Source organism: Panthera uncia, chromosome A2, assembly GCF_023721935.1.
Source record: "Panthera uncia isolate 11264 chromosome A2, Puncia_PCG_1.0, whole genome shotgun sequence".
NCBI lineage: Eukaryota > Metazoa > Chordata > Mammalia > Carnivora > Felidae > Panthera > Panthera uncia.
In genome coordinates this window covers 129143740-129164176 of record NC_064816.1, presented here as the reverse complement: position 1 = coordinate 129164176, position 20437 = coordinate 129143740, and the positions used below count along the sequence as shown (strand labels likewise).

Below are 20437 nucleotides of genomic sequence, written 5' to 3'. Positions count from 1 at the left end.
GTTATTGAATATCTTTTCATGTGTCTGTTAGCCATCTGGATGTCTTCTTCAGAAAAGTATCTATTCATGTCTTCTGCTCATTTCTTAACTGAATTATTTGTTTTTTTAGGGGTATTGAGTTTGATAAGTTTTTTATAGATTTTGGATACTAACCCTTTACCTGATATGTCATTTGAAAATATATTTTTCCATTCCATTGGTTGCCTTTTAGTTTTTTTGACTGTTTCTTTTGCTGTGCAGAAGCTTTTTATCTTGATGAGGTCCCAATTTCATGTTTGCTTATTTTTCCCTTGCCTCTAGAGACATGTCTTGTAAGAACTTGCTGTGGCCAAGGTCAAAGAGGTTGATTCCTGTTTTTTCCATTAGCATTTTGATGGTTTTCTATCTTACATTTAGGTCTTTCATCCATTTTGAGTTTATTTTTGTGTCTGGTGTAAGAAAGTGGTCCAGGTTCATTCTTCTGCATGTCGCTGTTCAGTTTTCCCAACACCATTTGTTGAAGAGACTATCTTTTTTCCTTTGGATATTCTTCCCTGCTTTGTCGAAGATTATTTTTGGGACCATACATTTTTGGGTCCGTTTCTGGGTTCTCTATTCTGTTCCATTGATCTATGTGTCTGTTTTTGTGCCAGTACCGTACTGTCTTGATGATTACAGCTTTGTAATACTGTAATACAGGTTGAAGTACAGAATTGTGATGCTTCCAGCTTTTTTTTCTTTTCAACATTACTTTGAGTATTTGGGGTCTTTTCTGCTTCTATGCAGATTTTAGAATTGTTTGATCTAGCTCTGTAAATAATGCTGGTGTTATTTTGATAGAAATTGCATTGAATGTGTAGATTGCCTTGGGTAATATAGATATTTTAACAGTATTTGTTCTTTTAATCCATAAGCATGGAATGTTTTTCCATTTCTTTCTGTCTTCTTCAATTTCTTTCATAAGCATTCTATAGTTTTCAGTGTACATATCTTTGACCTCCTTATTTAGGTTTATTCCTAGGTACCTTACAGTCTTTGGTGCAATTATAAATGGGATCCATTCCTTTATTTCATTTTCTGATGCTTCATTATTGGTGTATAGAAATGTAACAGATATCTGTACATTGATTTTATATCCTACAACTTTGCTGAATTCATGTATCAGTTCTACCAAATTTTTGGTGTCTTTCATGTTTTTTACATAGGAGTATCATGTTGTCTGCAAAGAATTAAAGTTTGACAACTTCTTTGCTGATTTGGATGCCTTTTATTCCATTTTGTTGTCTGATTGCTGAGGCTAGGACTTCCAGTATTATGTTGAACAGCAGTGGTGAGAGTGGACATCCCTCCTGTGTTCCTGACCTTAGGGGAAAAGCTCTCCGTTTTTCTCCATTGAGGAGGTTATTAGCTATAGGTCTTTTGTATATGGTTTTTATGATGTTGAGGTTATGTTACTTCTATCCCTACTTTCTTGAGGGTTTTTATCAAGAAAGGATGCTGTTTTTGTCAAATGATTTTTCTGCATCTATTGAGAGGATCATGTGGTTCTTATCCACTCTTTTATTAATGTGGTATAGCACGTTGATTGATTTGTGGATATTGAACCACCCATGCAGTGCATAAATAAATCCCACTTGATCATGGTGAATAATTCTTTTTTTTTTTTTTAATTTTTTAATGTTTATTTTTGACACAGAGAGAGAGACAGAGCATGAGCGGGGGAGGGGCAGAAAGAGAGGGAGACATAGAATCTGAAACAGGCTCCAGGCTCTGAGCTGTCAGCATAGAGCCCGACGCAGGGCTCGAACCCACAGACCGCGAGATCATGACCCAAGTTGAAGTCGGTCACTCAACCGACTGAGCCACCCAGGCGCCCCTGAATAATTCTTTTAATGTATTGTTGGATTCGACTTGCTAGTATCTTGTTGAGAATTTTTGCATCAATGTTCATCAGGGGCGATTTTATTTCACCCACATACTTATAGGATATTTTATTAGTTATAAATGTCTAGGTTCAAAGTTCTTTAACTTTAATACTTCAATTATCATCCCATTGTCTTCTTGTACCCAGTGTTGTTGAAAATTTTCATTCTAGTCTTTTGTAGATCTTTATTTTTAAACTTCTCAAACTTTATAAATGTTCTTCCTTTGTCCTCAAACCTCGTGCTTTCCATACCTATTATCCCCATTTTGATTGAGTCAAAATAATTTGTTCTTTCTTGCATTTCATTATCTTCATTTATCATTTTGAGGATGCTTATTCTGCTGATTTGTAATTCTTTTTTCTCTTTTTTTTTGCCTCATATGTTATTTCTGTTTCATCTGATCAAAATGTTGCATTTATTGTCTTTTTAAAAATAACAACTGAATTCTTGTGATTAATTATAAAGTTTCCTAGAAGCTGTGGAGCGAAGTGGATGTTAGATCTCAAAATCAATTTACATAATGGAGGAATCAACGTCATCAATAAATTAGGGAAAAAAGACTGTGATGTAGGTGGATGGCAGAAATGAAGGTAGAGGTGTTAGAGAAGCAAAGAAGAGCCTCCAAGGAGGGTGAACTTTCACACGTAAGAAAGAAAGGTTTTCTATAGAAATAGGAGAAACCTAAGTATATTTACAGGCAACAGGGAAAAATTAAAGATGCAAGACAGTGGGTCATTTGTGATGTAAGTTTCCAGAAAGAGAAGAGATAAATGATATATATATAATTTTTGGTGAAAATATTAGAAGTTCCCAATAGAAAAGCATTTACCATGAATTGTGTTTAACATCCTTCTTTCCTCTGGTCTTCTTTACACCTGTTCAGTACAAATTTGCTGTCCATGAAACGGTAAACATGAATGAGAGAAATATCATGAAATTAAAATCTGAGTTTAGTTACAATCAAGAATATATTTTAAAGCTTTCACAGACTGTACTAAACAAAAGAAATAAAATATGCATATTTATTATCCTAGGTCCTTTAAAAATCTCTTGATGCACATGGAATAATATGTTAAGTGCAGACCATATGTGAAATCTAAAAACAAAACAAACAAATAAACAAACAAACAGCAGAATCAGACTTATAAATACAGAAAACAAACTGATGGGTGCCAGAGGAAATGGGAGTGGGGGATGGGTAAAATGGGTGAAGGAGAGTGCAAGGTATAGGCTTTCAGTTTTGGAATGAATAAGTCACAGGAGTAAAAGGCAGAGTGTAGGGAATACTGTCAATGGCATTGTAATAGTGTTGTATGGTGACAGATGGTAGCTGTACTTGTAGTGAGCATAGCCTACCATATAGACTCATCGAATCACTGTGTTGTACACCTGAAACTAATGTAACAGTGTGTGTGTCAACTATACTCAAATTAAAAAAATAATAAAATAAATAGATAAATGAAATCCAGACCATAGTCAAAAGCTGCACTCTTGCATATGGTACTCACTAGCCACATGTGGCTATTTAAATTTAATTTTCAATTAATTCAAATTCAATAACATCTTTAAAAATTAAATCAAATTAAGTATTTAATTCCTGAACTTAAATGTTCATTGAGACAAATGAATGGATACAGAAGATGTGCTATAGATCTATATCAATGTCTATATCCTCGGTTTCAATACAATGGAATATTACTAAGCCATAAAAAATAATGAAATCTTGCCATTTGCAGTAATGTGGATGGAGCTAGAGAGTATTATGCAAAATGAAACAAGTCGGTCAGTGAAAGAAAACTACCAGATGATTTCACTCACATGTGGAGTTTAAGAAACAAAACAGATGAACCTAGGAGGAAAAAAAAAAGAGGGTCAAACCATAAAACAGACTCTTAATGATAGAGAACAAACAGGTTTGCTGGAGGGGAAGGAGGGTGGATGAGTTAAATGGGTGAGGGGTATTGAGGGCACTTGTTGGGATGAGCTAAGTGATGAATCACTAAATTCTACTCCTGAAACTAATATTACACTTCATGTTAACTAAGTAAAATTTAAATTAAAACTTGAAAAAAAAAAGATTTAATTCCTCAGTTAAACTAGCTACATTTCAAGTGCTCAGTAGCCATTATATGCAGGACAGTGCAGGACATTCCTATACTTGCAGAGATTTTTTACGGAGACCACTGGCCAACCTAGAGGGCCTAATTTTCAACTTCATCTCAAACCTGACTCTTGCTCCATTCCCACTGACCAACATTCTTTCTGAACATATATGTTCCTATCTTAGGGTCTTTGTATTTTTTGCTTCCTTTCCAAGGACTGTCCTTCCCCACGCTCTTCATGTCCTTGTTCAAATATCCGTAAATCCTCCTCTGACCATTTTCTAAAATAACATTCATTCCCATCAAACTCTCTCCCCACCTGCGTTAATTTCTTCAGGCCACTGTTTGTTATTAAGCTGTTTATTGTCTGTTTTCTCATTAGAGTTAGGGCTCCAGGGGGGCAGAGACTCTGTGCTGTTTCCTTTTACAGCTCCTGTGCTTACAACAGGGTATTGCAATAAGTATCGCTCAACAAATCTTTGTTAAATTAATATTAAATAGTGTTCTGATTTTTTGGCATATCAACTTTAAGGTATCTTAGTAGAAGTCTGAATATTTAATTCTCTAAGGTTCTCAGAAATCATGCTTTGATGATAAAATTAACAGAATCATAAAATATTTTTATACATCTCACCAAGTTTAGTCCTGGTTGTTTCTGCACAAGTTTTTGGAAATTAAGAGCGCTACAGTGTATAAATTCAGCATTCTCATTATCTCTGAGTTTACATCATATTTTGAAATGTCACTAAAGAGAATATAGTGGGAGAGAGGAGAGCTACAGCTAGAGAGAAAAGTAGGGGGCAAGCATGGTATTTTTAAAATACAAGCTTTTACAATCTTCTCCGGCTAAAGTAGAGAAGGGAAGGAAGATATTTTAGAATGGAATTGAGAAAGGAGTGAAAAACTGATTTAAGTTAGGACTTTAGGGCCAGATTTCCAGGATTTCAATCCTGTCTTTGTCACTCACTAGCTTTGTATCATGGAACAATTTATTGTGCATTTTTTCCTCTCCCAGTTTCCTCATCTGTACAGTGGAGGTAAGGATAGCATCCACTTCTCAGAGTTTTTGTGAAGATTAAATGGGCTGATGTATGCAAAGCACACAGAACAGTGCCTGGCATGTCTCCCACTCTATATGTGTTTGCCATTGTTACGATTTAAGATGTCGGTGATTATTATTGTTGTCGTTATTGCTGTTATGGTTATTAGCCATTACGGAAAGTTAGGTAACATTTTTCCATATATTCTGTATCCATGTGGACCAATTGGCTGGCATGACCACTGATATTTGAATATCCACCTGTAAGATGCAATCAAAACATTTCAAAAGGAAAGGAAAGTTATAGGAAGTCATCTCTCTACATGTTAAGTACATGGGGTCTGGCTTGAGGCACTTCATGATAACCAGTCTATTTATATAGATACTGATTTCCAAGGGACTAGCCCAGGGTGATTTGCCCAGCCATCACCTGCCAGCTGGTAGTAGAAGCAAATTCATGGGAAAGCAACACAGATCAAAGAGTGTCAGGATTACTTCATTTTAAGTTCTAAAATATTCTCGGTTTTGATATACATATAACCTTAATTTAAATATTCTTAAAAACTTTAAAAGATTGCTAATTTTTTTCTTTCTGAATTCAGGCTGAAGCACAACTCTTCTCATTATGCACAGTATTCTAAATGTATTATATATTTTGCTAGATGGAAGACGTTATTGAGGATATAATCGGTATGGAATCAAGTTTTAAAGAGGAAGGAACAGACTCTCCTCTGCTAATGCAAAGAACAGTAAGTGTTTCCAGACTTGAGGAGGTCAGTGAGACCAAAATAAATAGTAGCATCTGATGATATAAAAAATAAATTTAATTTGATTAGTAAATGTTTTTTTCCTACGCTTTTGAAACAGACATAAGATAACAGATGAATAGTAGAAAATATCTATTGGTGCAGAAAAAAGATTATATAATGTTACTTAGGAATAACATTGTGATATTCCATCTATCTATCTATCTAATCCCTATAAACATCCATCTAATTATATATGTAATCTATTACAGCATTTTCAATGAGTGATTTAATCTTCAGATTTCCTGAAACACAGCATATAATCAAAACACTCTCATAAGCTAATGGCTAAATTTGGACTATTTTACCATGACTAACAACTGTCAGATTCAGAGGGCTCTACACCTTGTAGAGACAAGAAAAATATTATAACTATAAAAAATCTGACTTCGCTTCAGACCTAATAACTAGAGATCAAAGATGAACTTACAAAAAGTAGAACAGGCCCCACCCTACTTTAAGGCATGTAGACAGATGTCTATGTTGCAATCAGCACAAATTCCTGGAATGATATGTAATGAAGGGATGGTATCTTATCTCCTGGTTTGATTGCTGTTGCCTTCTCGTCTCTTATTTATTAATCACTAAAAATGTTATTTGTAAAGGGTGTGCAAGGTTTTTCCACATACTCTGAAGGGTTATTGTTGGTTTGTTTTCTTATGATTTTAGACCTTTTAGAAAAATGAGACAAAATATGAGAGATTGTGACTGAGATGTTATTTTAAACATTTCATTTAAAGAAAGTGAATTCTGACTATATTGTGTAGTATGATTTTTTGTCAGTAAATAAATAAGCTGGGATATGTTAGTGATGAAAATTTAAATTTAAAACCATAAAAGAAAATTGAGAAAGCACCCCATTTTTATTTTCTGTTTTTTCTTTCCCAGATAGACTATCCAAAGACAGAAGTATCTCTTTCCTCCTTTTCTGTGGTATGCAAGACCTCCACTTTTTTTTTTATTTTTTATTTTTTATTTTTTATTTTTTAATATATGAAATTTACTGTCAAATTGGTTTCCATACAACACCCAGTGCTCATCCCAAAAGGTGCCCTCCTCTATACCCATCACCCACCCTCCCCCTCTCCCACCCCCCATCAACCCTCAGTTTGTTCTCAGTTTTTAAGAGTCTCGTATGCTTTGGCTCTCTCCCACTCTAACCTCTTTTTTTTTTTTTCCTTCCCCTCCCCCATGGGTTTCTGTTATGTTTCTCAGGATCCACATAAGAGTGAAACCATATGGTATCTGTCTTTCTCTGTATGGCTTATTTCACTTAGCATCACACTCTCCAGTTCCATCCATGTTGCTACAAAAGGCCATATTTCATTCTTTCTCATTGCCACGTAGTATTCCATTGTGTATATAAACCACAATTTCTTTATCCATTCATCAGTTGATGGACATTTAGGCTCTTTCCATAATTTGGCTATTGTTGAGAGTACCGCTATAAACATTGGGGTACAGGTGCCCCTATGCATCAGTACTCCTGTATCCCTTGGATAAATTCCTAGCAGTGCTATTGCTGGGTCATAGGGTAGGTCTATTTTTAATTTTCTGAGGAACCTCCACACTGCTTTCCAGAGCGGCTGCACCAGGACCTCCACTTTAAAACAGGTCACTAATACTGGCATTGTCTGACAAAGGTCAAATGAGGTTTAAAACCTTGTATTTTTGCAGTTTTAATTTTTATTTTATTATTTATTATTATTTTTTGTTTATTTATTTATTTTGGGAAGTCAGGGGCGGGGGGGGGAGGGGCAGAGAGAGGGGCAGGTTCCACACTGTCAGCACAGAGCTGGACACAGGGCTCGAACTCACAAACCATGAGATCATGACCTGAGCCGAAATCAAGAGTCAGAGGCTTAACTGATTGTGCCACCCTGGCGCCCTTATTTTATTTTATTTTTATTTTTTTTGGATGGACTGACAAGTCTATCTCTTCTCTCTTCAGATTTCAAGCAGCACAGTTACATGAAATCTGACTAATTCTCTAGATAAATATATTATTAATGTTAATTTCTCCCTGTCTAATTTCACAGCATGAACATGCTATTTTCTTAACCAGTATTCAACTTCTGGGTTTCAGAAAATGATATTAATTTCCTACAATCTTTTCTTTGTATGTGGTACTCATTAAAATTGTATACTGCAGCATTCTCTTTGTCAAATTATCTTATGTGTTTTGTAGAGGCTGCACAAAATGGCTTACTCAGTACAAATTGGTGGCAATAACTATCTGGAATTTGCTTTTGATATCCAGAATGTACTTTTAAAAAGATAGATACTACTGTTCTACCTATACTTATACAAAGAAATCTCTCTGTTGACCAATCAGCAATCATTGATAAATCTAGATCTACACATAAAACCAAAGAGTTCAATTAACCAAATCTCTTTATTCAATACATATTATGTGCAAAGTGTAATACATTTACCATAGACAATTCAGTTGAATAAGACACAATTCACATGTCAAGGAGCCACATGATAATAGGGGAGTGGAGTGAATTATACCTGAGAGACAGGGAGGGAGAGTGTGGATCTCGGTGTTAAACTCAGGGTCTAATCTAGACTTTGTGCAAGTTACTTAGCCTCTCTTTGCTTTCTTCTGAATTACAAGAATAATTAAAAATATTTATCTCCAAGGCTGTTTTTTTATATTAAATCTTACTTAGTAGCCTACATGTGTACATTTGAAATGCTAGTCAGAGAGTGGCTCTGCAGTTCAAGTGAAGGAGAAACCATAAAAATCGAGATTTTTTTGGAAATGCTTTAGGAAAAGATGATGTTTGAAATATAGTTATGAAGGATAGTTAAGATTTTAAGAGGTATCTGTGAATGCAGAAAAGTAACAGGTTAAGAGAACAACATAAGAAAAGGCAAGAGGTGAGAAAAAGAGAATGTATAAGAATAGCTGGTATAACAGAGATAGGAAACTCTAAAGGACGTTTATAGTTCACGTGAATGAAAATACAGACCTGTTGGATCCAGAAAAATGCTTTGAGTAAGCGTTATTATTAGCCAGTGAACTTTTGGTGCAGATGGTAGAACATGGCTCATCTGGGGCTTAAGCATGAAGGAAATTCGTTGGTTCATGTCATGTGTAAATTCCTAAGGACTATCACATGTGGGCTGCCCTCCATAACTTTGCCTTTGTTTTCTTCTGTGCTGGCTTTATTCCCAGCCGTTGAGCAAACACTACCATAACCTATCCCTAGGTACTCACCTAGTTCCTTCTTGCTAACCCAATTTTTTTTGCAGACAACTACTTCTTCACAAGGAAGAGAAGTTTCTGATTAACTTCAGCTGATCCTGGTGGCCCCGTTTCCTCTGCCAGAGACAGTTTTAAGAATAGGCTTGTGTTGCAATTCTGACATGTTGAGCAGCTTTCTGGGAATTTTCGTAAGTCTTTAAAGTAGACCCGAGAAAGAGGTTTTTGCTTCTCCATGATGTTGTAGGACAATGTGACTTATATAGTCATTTTATTGCCTGGAAGGTAAATAAACTAAGAAAAAACAAAACAAACAAACAAAAGGGAGAAGAAAAGCCAAGAGAAATAAAAAAAAATGCTGTTTTATATGCCCGCTGGAGAATTTTTGACCTGTGGATTTCACATTATGTAAGATTTATTCCCTTTATTTTATAAGCCAAGTGTGTTAGGATTTTCTGATTATTATAACCAAATTCATCCTAATGGATACATTCAGTTAGGCTTGGCAACCTTTTCCCCTTGGTTCCAGCTAAATCTCTGGGATAATTCTTATTGGAACAATTTCTGACATGTATCTCTTCCTGAGCCAACTTCTCTGGGTCTTGGGCCCACGCTAGAGCTGTGTGAGCAGCTCACACAACAAATTACCTGGACTAAGAGTAAGAATGAGAGCAGGAGTTTTCACGAAAATAAATGTAAGTGAAGTCTACTGAGGCTAAAACAATAGATGTCTATTATGGTAAGCTTCAAAAGTGAGATATTTATCAACTAAAAATATTATTAATTTCTCACCTATTACGTGAAGGTCACTTTTCCATGTATTTTCCATGTATTTTCTCTAGCTCTCATAGAAATATGCAGAATCTCAGAGGCAGTCTATTGAGTGTGCTGTTGGCCATTTTACCAGTCCTTTGCTGTGGCATAGGCAGAAAACCTCGGATCTCACTCAGCTAAGATTTATCTCAGGACCACTGCATATAGGCTTAACTAAAAGTCATGCTATAACTTCTGTTGATGGGAAACTTGGAATCTGCTGAGGGGAATCTTGGACCACTTGTGGTGGTCCTTCACATTTATCCAGCTTGAATGAAGTACTTCAGGGTCTTCACAGATCAATTTAGCCCAGGTTTTTCTGATCCAGAAATGAATGGGGACTGATTAGTGACTAGAGTCAGTATTTCTTTTTTTTTTTAAATTTTTAAATGTTTATTTATTTTTGAGAGAGAGACAGACAGACAGACAGAATGCAAGTGGGGGGGGGGCAGAGAGAGAGGGAGACACAGAATCTGAAGCAGGCTCCAGGCTTTGAGTTGAAAGCCCAACGCAGGGCTCGAACTCACACACTGTGAGATCATGACCTGGGCCGAGGTTGGATGCTTAACTGAATGAGCCGCCTAAGCGCCCCACCTGTCAGTTACTTCTTAGTTCAACAACTGTGTAAACTACGTTGAAAAAGAGACAAAATGCAAGAAACATTCAGCCAAGTCAGTCATGATTTTTGTCAACACTCTAACCTGTCAGTTTCTCATTCTCTTTAGAGTCACTGTATTTATTTTCTTCCCTGCTTAGCCCTCCCCTCACATGATGATATCCCAAATCTTGTCATTACCATTTTTTCTATCCCATCACATTTTTTTGTTTCACACTTTTTGACCATTACATTCAATTTTTTCACTGCATCTACTGTAGTGTTCTTATTTTACCAATTTTTCAAGCTTCAAATCAATGGACTCTATCACTAATATTTTCAAATACCTATTACTTCACACTTGCAATGAAAATTTCCTTAACCTGTATAGAGTCTGATCAAGCACTATAACCAATCCTCTTGCAAACACTCCTAACATATCCCCATTTTTTCCTCAGTTTACTTCCTTGGCAAAACCCCAACCCTGATTAAACTTCTCTCTCATCCTACTCCATGTCTCAACCTGAGCAGCTTAATGGATAAAATTTCACCACATTGCTCATAGTCCTCATCAAAGATACATCACCAAAATTGCACAGGGGTTTTCACCACCACCAGATGATACACAGCTATTCCCTGGTTAATGAGACCATTTTTTATACCTTCTTTTCTCTCTTCAAATCTCTAGAATTCATTGCCCTTTCTTTATTTCTCAGCTGATTTCTCTCTTACAACGTATTTCAAAGAGCAAATGTATGAGAACTCATTCATTAGCTTGGCATCACCAATTCTACTAAACCACCTGTATCTGTTTTCATTTCTACTGTCATCTTTTCTGTTAGAATAATTACTCCAGTTCATAATCTAAAGCCATTCCACCGCCTGTGCCCTGGATCTTCTTCTTACCTTCCCAAGGACTTTCCTTCTGTAAATAGTGACTCCTTCTCCTATACAATCAGTCTATTCTGATCTATTGGATTATAAATACCAGCAATTACACTAATCTTTAATAACACTCCCTAAAAATAAAACCAAACCAAATAACTCCCTTTGAACACATTTTTTCCTCTGGCTGCCACACTATTTTCATGATTTACTTACACATAATTTTCATTAAATGTTTATTTATTTTGAGAGAGAGAGAGAGAGAGAGAGAGAGAGCGAGCGAGCAGAAGGGCAGCAACACGGGGCTGAAACTCAAGGAACTGTGAGATCATGACCTGAGCCAAAGTCGGACACTTAACCGACTGAGCCACCCAGTAACCCCCTTGATTTACTCACACATTAAAAAAAAAAACTTACTGCTTCAATTTTCACCCTTTATCCATATACTCACCTCCTGTTTTCTAGTCTCCAACAGAGCTGTTGTTCTCACAATCCACAAAGAGCTCTTAAAACCAACCAAAGCAGAAGCCAATAGTAAGTTCTCCTTACTTGTCTTGGCTTCTCAGTGGTATTTGCCATGGTTCATCACTTTCCCTTCTTGAAGTACTATCTGGGATTCTGTGGCACCACATTTTCTGGTTTTCTACCCACCTTGATTGTGCTTTCTCTTCTAACAGATGTCTAAATGCTAACGTGTTCCAAGACTCACAATTCAGCCCTCTTTTCTCATGTATCTTTACATCCTACAGGTGATCTCAACCCTTGCCCAGCCTAGATCTCTCCCCTATGTTAGACTTGTATATCCTACTGCTTACGTCTCATCTTTTCTGCTTCTAACAGGCATCTCAAACTTAACATGACTGACAGAAAGCTTTTGTCCACCCCCCACCCCACCCATCCAAATCTGCTTTTGGTTCATCTAGAACCCTCATTCCAAAAGAGTCATTTTTCTTTTCTCTCTTACTCCCACACCTCCACATCTATTGGTATGTCATGATTAACACCTGAGATTTCCTGAACCTCACAGCTTCTTATCAGCGCCTCTACTAAATCACTTTTCCAGTCTCTCTTGGACATCAGAGACAGACTCCAGCCTAACTTCCCTGCTAATTCTTGCCCCTTTACAGCTGTTCACACAGTAGTCAGAATGATTTGCACAAAGCAAAACTCAGATTCTGTTTCTCCTTGTTTAACATTCTGTCAACTTCCTGAAATCCTCAGAAAATAAGCCAGACATTTTACCATTGTCAGCACTTCCCTTTAACTTTAGGCTCTGGCCTCAATGGCCTTCTTCCTGCTCCTTGAACATGACATGCATACTAACATTTTAGGACCATTGAACTTCCTTTTTTTTTTTTTTTTTTTTTTTTTTTTTTGCTTAGAATACATTTGTCCCAGATCTGCACATGGCTGCCCTTTATGCTCCCAATGTTTAGTCAATATCACCTTGTAGAGAGGCCTTCCACAATCAGCCTAGCTAAAAGACCCCATCTCATCACTCCCTAAATCAATATCTTATTTTGATGCCCTCTGACACTTATGATTAGAATTATTATTTTATTCACCTATTTATTGTGTGCTCTCACCCCTAGAATGTGAACTCCTTGAAGATAACAATTTTGTCTGTCTTGCTCACTGCTGTGTCCTTGAAACCTAGAGCAGTAACCTGTTTATTATTTTATCCTCAGCGCCTAACGCAATATCTAACACATCACAGGTGTTCAGCAAATGCATGTGAAATAAATACTTTAAAATCTGCACATGGTATTGAAAAGATTGTTCCCATTATACATTAGTATTTCAGAATTTTTTTTAAATTTTTTTTTACCGTTTATTTATTTTTGAGACAGAGAGAGACAAAGCATGAACGGGGGAGGGTCAGAGAGAGGGAGACACAGAATCCGAAACAGGCTCCAGGCTCTGAGCGGTCAGCACAGAGCCCGACGTGGGGCTCGAACTCACGGACCGCGAGATCATGACCTGAGCCGAGGTCGGCCGCTTAACCGACTGAGCCACCCAGGCGCCCCAAGAATTTTTAATGGAGAAAAATCAGTAGCAACAAGGATAACAACAATAATAATAGCCACTGTGATTTGGGTGCTTGCTATGTGACAAGGATTGTGCAAAATGCTTTTTTGTGTGTGTGAAAAATTACACTGATCACCACAACAAACCTATGGGATAGAGACTAGTATCTAGTATTACCTGTTATCACTTTATAAATGTGAAAAGAGGCTTAGAGAAGTTCAGTAATTTGCTCAAGTTATACACTAAGTGAATGGCAGGGCAGGGTAGGGTTTGAATCCAGTCCTGTATGATACCAGATGCAATAGCGATCCTACCCACCTTGCTGTGCCAGCAGCCTCAGAAGGAAGCGAGGTGTTTCCTAGAACTGTAGAATCATAAGATTTGAAGGGACCTTAGGCTGATCTGATTCTCTGTCACACTCCAGGATTGATTTTTTAGTCTGTGAGTTTAGATCTGTCTCCCTATAATTTCTACCCATTGGTCTTAGTTTCACCCCTTGTCTTCAGAGACGTGGTTGTGCATAGTAACTCATTTATTTTATCATATATAGCTATTTTTTCAATCATGTGTCTGTAAATGCTGGTGGCATTTGGCAATCTCAGTAAACTGTTATAGTTCAAGACCATTCCAGAGATGAGAACTGAGTAAATATTAACAACCCTTTGTGCTTCGTTGGAACTTGAAAGAACTGCATAACATCAACAAGCAAGCTTTTGTCAATCACAATCTAGACCAGATTAGTCTTAAAGTCCAAGGAAGAGCCAAAGTTCACCTTGGCACAGAGTTTTCTGCACAGCTCTCTCAGCTATTGTTTGCAAGTTTTTAAGGAAAAGAAAATGAAGTAGAAAGAGAAAACCATTGCTATTGTGAAGGTTATAGACACTTCAGAATTAAAACTGGTGAGCAAGTGCATTTTGGAGTTCTTTCAACGTTTGAGGATGAAACCACCTTAAATACTGAATATAAACTTTATAAACTAATAGTAAAATAAGGTATGTAGAAACTGAGCTTTGAAATGTGTATTATATAATCTGCTGTATTGACAAGCTTGTTTACTTACAGGATAGTTTTTGTGTTCTGGATACAGTACAAATATTTTTGTCTCTTAATAAAAAAAGTTGTTAAAATGTTTAATTATGATTTTTCTATCAAAAAGTGAGGGTTCCAGTGATTATTTATTACAGTGTTTACATTAAATCAATAACTATTTTTATTAATTTAGTACTAAATAGATTATATGCATATAAAGTATATGATGCAAAAGTATTTATAAGTTACCATCTCTGTTTTGTGTTTTATCTTTTCTACTTGAGTTATAAGCCAGCTGGCCAAGGACAAGGGATCTTCTACTCCCGCCCAACACATTATTTGTATTCACTCATAATAGAAGAAAAATAATAATAACTCAGTGGGACTTCCCTATTCAATGTTTGTCATTCAAACCTCATAGCCTACTTTCACAAATAATATAAAGCAGGATATTCAATGGTGTGTGTCTTAAAACTGGAAAAATCTAGTTTACTACATTTAAATGAATAAATATCCAAAAGAAAGAAAATAATCTTTTAAATGCCAGTTTTTTATGTATGCAGACATTGTGTGGTATATGCTCCCCTACAGCGTTCTTTCTTTATGTCTGATGTTTATCTTCTTTTTATGTCTACAGTTATTCTGATAATCTCATGCCCACTTTTACCATTTTAGTGAATGTCTTCACAGGAAAGAAAAATAGATGATCCAAACAACTCCAAGTATTCCCTCAGTTTCCCATGAAACTTACACTAAATATGTGATATAGACATAGATCTACAGATATCACACACACACACACACACACACACACACACACATATATATATATAAAGGTGTATGGTGGGTTTTTTTTTTTTTTTGGCTTTTAGTGTTTATACTGAAAAACTACCTGAAAATATAATATATAATGATATGTATACACTATTTTCTTTCCTATTTTGTATTTATAATGAGATTATCTGGGAGATAGACATACCACACACACAGACCACACACACACATACACACACACACACACACACACACACACACCCCTTCAGAAAATTCTCAGGGTTTTAGATAAATAATCAATTTTCACAAACGTGGTAAGTAGTATATACTATTGTGCTGTCCTTGCTGAGTAAATATAAATGAAGAGGGGTAAAACAATAAATATAAATTAAATTATTAATTTTATGGTTGAGTTTATTAGGCCTATAGTGTTTGGTGAAGAGAAAAATAAATCAGGCTGCCATGAAGGAGCACGCTGGGGAAGGTTTGGCCTGTTGGCTGCCCCTAGAGAGTAGGTTGGATTTTGATACTTGAATAAAACAGAAAAAAATAGTTCAATGGCTTCCAACTTATTACATATTTAATTCACTTCTTACTATTAAAAGTGTTATAGGCAAGGACCTACCCAGAATGGGGTAGGTACGAATCCAGCCTTTGTTTCAGATAGAACAAGGATTAAAACCCAAGCCCTCTATTTATACAACTGCATGATCTTGAGGTAGTGATTTAATTTTTCAGTTTTAATTATTTTATATTTAAAATGGGAAGCATCAAGCTCATAGAGTTGTTATAAAGATTACTTGAGATAATGTTATTTGTTATTATTATGAAACATACTAGCTTAATATCTGGCACATAATATATACTCAATTATCTATGACGTAGTATATGTTAGGATAATGCTTGTATTTTACAATCTTTTTTTTTAAATTACCAATATATAGATTCATATGGTCCTTGTGGCAACACTCTTTCCCTCCACCCCCTCTCTCCCACTGGAGTCTGAAATCTATTTTTGGAAAGCATGCCATATATATATATACATGGTATATAGGGGCAAATAATGTTGACTAGATAATGTGGGGCCACTTAATTAGATTTTCAAAAGCTAGACACAAGAGTTTGACCTTAATGTGGAAGATAGAAGGGAGAGAAATTTTTGATTTTTGATTTTTGAGCTGGGAGAGATCAGAAGGAAGTTGTATTTTTAAAACATGAGTTGGTCTGAGAGGGGAAGTTGGGAATTAATTGAGAGGGATGAAGGGATACTAGATGGAAGGACATAATTTATGTTTAGGATCCTGAAGAATTTATACATGAGAACAGAGAAGAAAATATAAACTGATAAATGATTTAAAGAAAAAAATCATACTAGGTGGTAAATCGGACATGGTATATGAAGAGGGAAGAAGCCAAAACAGTCAGAAAAACATATATGGAATTTAGGTCAGATTATTTATGTTGTCCTTTATTATATGTAGCCTAATAAGAATAAATGGATATATGAATATTTTCATAGCTTATTTAGATTTTCTACAATATGCTTGGATCCAGATTTTATTTTCTTAAGGGCAGCATGATTTTAAATATAGGCAAATCTATATTTTTCTAGGGTTATGGAAATTCATTATCTTTTCAAACACTTAGAATTTTATCATAAGTAGGATTGAATTTTATCAGATATTTTTCTGAACCTATTGATATGATCACAGATGTCATTTTTTCCTTTTTGACATCATAAAATATATTTATGAGAAGCCCAACTTTATTATGACAAAATATCTTATTTATATTGTCTTGGATTCCTATTGCTATTGTACGTTTTTATTTAGGTACAGTTGACACACAGTGTTACATTAGTTTTAGGTGTACAACATAGTGATTGGACAACTCTATATGTTAGGCTATGCTCACCATAAATGTAGCTACCAGCTGTCACCATACAACACCATTATAATACCATTGACTGTATCCCCTATGCTATGCCTTTCATCCCCATGACTTATTCATTGCATCACTGGAAGCTTGTACCTCCCTTCATTTAGCTAGTAATATTTTGCTTCAGATTTATAGTCATGAGTGAAATTTTCCTTTCTCATAATGTCTTTGTATGGTTTCAGACTGAATGATTTAGTGCATATTCCCTCTTGTCTCTATTTTCTGGAAACGTGTGTTCAAAATTAGGATGATATGTTTCTTGAAAATGTAACACTTTTGCCCATAAAACCATCTAGTCCAGATATTTTCTTGTGCAAGATGTTCAAAGTCTGTTTTGATTTCTTCAGTAATTATGAGACTGTTCAAGCTATTAATTACTTTTTCAGTCAGTTCTACTAAACAATATTTTTCTAGAAATTGATGCATTTTGCCTAAGTATTCAAAATCATTGGCAAATTATTATAGGTAATATAATTTATTATCTTTTTATTGTGAAATGTACATAACAAAATTTGCCACAGTAACCACTTTAAGTGTACAATTCAGTGGCATTAAGCAGATTCATAATGTGCAACCATCACAATATCCATTTCCAGAGCTTTTCCATCATCTCAAACAGAAATTCTGCACCCATTAAGCAATACATATTCCTTTCTTCCTGTCCCAAGTCCCTAGTAAACTTCTATTCTACTTTTTGTCTGCATGAATTTGACTATTAAAAGGTAACTTTCATAAATGGAATTATACAATATTTGCTCATTTTTAAATGTTTATTTTATTTTTGAGAGAGAGAAAGAGAGAGAACGAGCAAGGGAGGATTAGAGAGAGAGGGGTACAGAGGATCCAAAGCAGGCTCTGTGCTGATAGCAGTGATCCCGATGCAGGGCTCCAACTCATAAACTACAGGAACATGACCTGAGCCAAAGTCTCAATGCTCAACTGACTGAGCCGCCAAGGCACCCCCTATATTTGCCCTTTTCTGTCTGGCCTATTTCACTTAGCATGATATTTTCAAGATTCATCCATGCTGTAGCATATATCCGAATTTTATTCTTTTTAAAGGTTTATGGTATTCCATTATATGTATATACCACATTTTATTTATTCCTTCATCTGTTGACAGTCATTATTAGCTTGTTTCCACCTTTTGGCTTCCTTGAATAATGCTTCTATGAACATGAGTGTCTGTTTAAGTCTCTGCTTTTAATTCTTTTTGGTAAACACTTAGAGGTGGAAGTGCTGGCCATATGGTAATTTTATGTTTAACATTTTGCGTAACTGTCATACTGTTTTCCACAACAGCTGCATCATTCCTAGAAGCAATACACAAAGGTTCTAATTTTCACATCCTTACCACCCCTTGTTATTTTCCTTTCTCTTGATAACAGTCGTCTTAATGAATGTGAAGTGGTATCGCATTGTGGTTTTGATTTATATTTCCCTGATGTCTAGTGATGTTGAGCATCTTTTCATGTGCTTATCGGACTTTTGTAGATCTTCTTTGGAGAAATGTCTATTCAAACCCTTGGTCCATTTTTTTTTAATTGGGTGGTTTGTTGTTACTGCCATAGTTGTTGAGTTGTTGGAATTTTTAACAATCTAATCTGCCTATTAATCTCTTAGTTATATGATTTGTAAATAGCTTCTCCCATTCTATGGATTATCTTTCACTATTTTGATAGTGTGCTTTGATGTACAAAATTTTAAATTTTGGTGAACTCTAAATTCTGGTTTTTTTGGTTGCCTGTGATTTTGGTATCATATTCAAAAATATCATCACCAAACTCATTATTGTGAAGATTTTTCCTTTATCTTTTTTCTAGAACTTCCACAGTTTTAGTTCTTATATTTGAGTCTTTGATCCATTTTGAGTTAAATTTTGTATGTCATGTAAGATAAAGGCCAACTTTGTTCTTTGCATGTGGGTATTCACTTTCCCCAATACCATTTGTTAAAAGACTGTCCTTTCCCTATTGAATGATCTTGGCAAAATCATTGACTGTATATTTGAGGGTTTATTTCTGCACTCTATTCCACTCCATTGGTCTCTGCCTGTCTTTATGACAGTACCACACTGCTTTGATTATTGTCATTTTGTTTAACACTTTAAAATCTGGAAGTATGAGTCTTCCAACTTTGCTCTTTTTCAAGATTGTTTTTGCTATCTGGGGACCCTCGAGATTGTATATGAATTTTAGAATGGGTTTTTCTTTTTCTGCAAAAAATGTTTAGTGTTTCACTTGAATCTGTAGATCACTTTGGGTACTGTTGTCATCTTAACAATATTACATCTTCTGATCACTGAATATAGGATGTCTTTCCATTTATTCATGTCTTCTTTAATTTCATTTAGCAATATTCTTTAGTTTTCAGTATACAAGTCTTTTGGCTCCTTGGGTAAATGTTAGTACTAAATATGTTATTCTTTTTGATGTTATTGTAAATAGGATTGGTTTCTTAATTTTCTTTTCAGATTGTTCATTGTTAGTGTATAAAGATACAACTGAATTTTGCATGTTGATTTTGTATCCGTCAACTTTGCTGAATTACTTGTTTAGCTCTAAGAGCTGTGTGTGTGTGTGTGTGTGTGCACATGTGTGTTTAATCTCAGGTTTTTCTAAATATAAATTCATGTCACCCATGAGCAAAGATCATTTTACTCATAACTTTTCCATTTTGGATGACTTTTAATTCTATTTCTTGCCTAATTGCTCTGGCTAGAATTTCCAATACTATGTTGAATACAAGTGGTGAAAGCAGACATTCTTGTCTTGCCTGTTCCTTATCTCAGGGAGAAAATCTTATTTTTATTTTATTTATTTATTTAATTAAAAAAATTTTTAAAACATTTATTATTGAGAGACAGAGACAGACAGAGCGTGAGCATGGTAGGGGCAGAGAGAGGGGAGACACAGAATCTGAAGCAGGCTCCAGGCTCTGAGCTGTCAGCACAGAGCCCGATGTGGGGCTTGAACTCACAAACCAGGAGATCATGGCCTGAGCGGAAGTCGGACGCTTTACCGACTGAGCCACCCAGGCGCCCCCAAAATCTTATTTTTAAATATCAACTTGTACTCTTAGTTATATCCTCCTTTTTGAAATATTATTTACTTATTCTCCATTCTTTTTAATAAATCTTGCAGGAAACATGCCATTCTTGTTAATTAAAAAAAAATTGCCTTATGGATTCTACTTTTATTTTTTCAATAACTTATGTTTTTATTTTATTATCTATCCTACTTTATTGGGGCTTATTTGGTTATTTTTCTAGCTTCTTGAAGATGTTATTTAATTTATCAAATTTCAAAATTGT

The 20437-nt window shown here is 35.4% G+C and overlaps 1 protein-coding gene across 2 annotated transcripts in view; it reads left to right on the top strand.

The window, feature by feature from the left end:
* TFEC (transcription factor EC) overlaps positions 1-20437 on the top strand; it is a 136878-nt gene that overhangs the window by 95806 nt on the left and 20635 nt on the right. For both annotated transcript variants that reach the window (XM_049642975.1, XM_049642976.1), the window contains one exon: positions 5708-5794. In XM_049642975.1, the coding sequence (XP_049498932.1) occupies positions 5708-5794 (87 nt within the window). The remainder of the gene's footprint in view (positions 1-5707; positions 5795-20437) is intronic.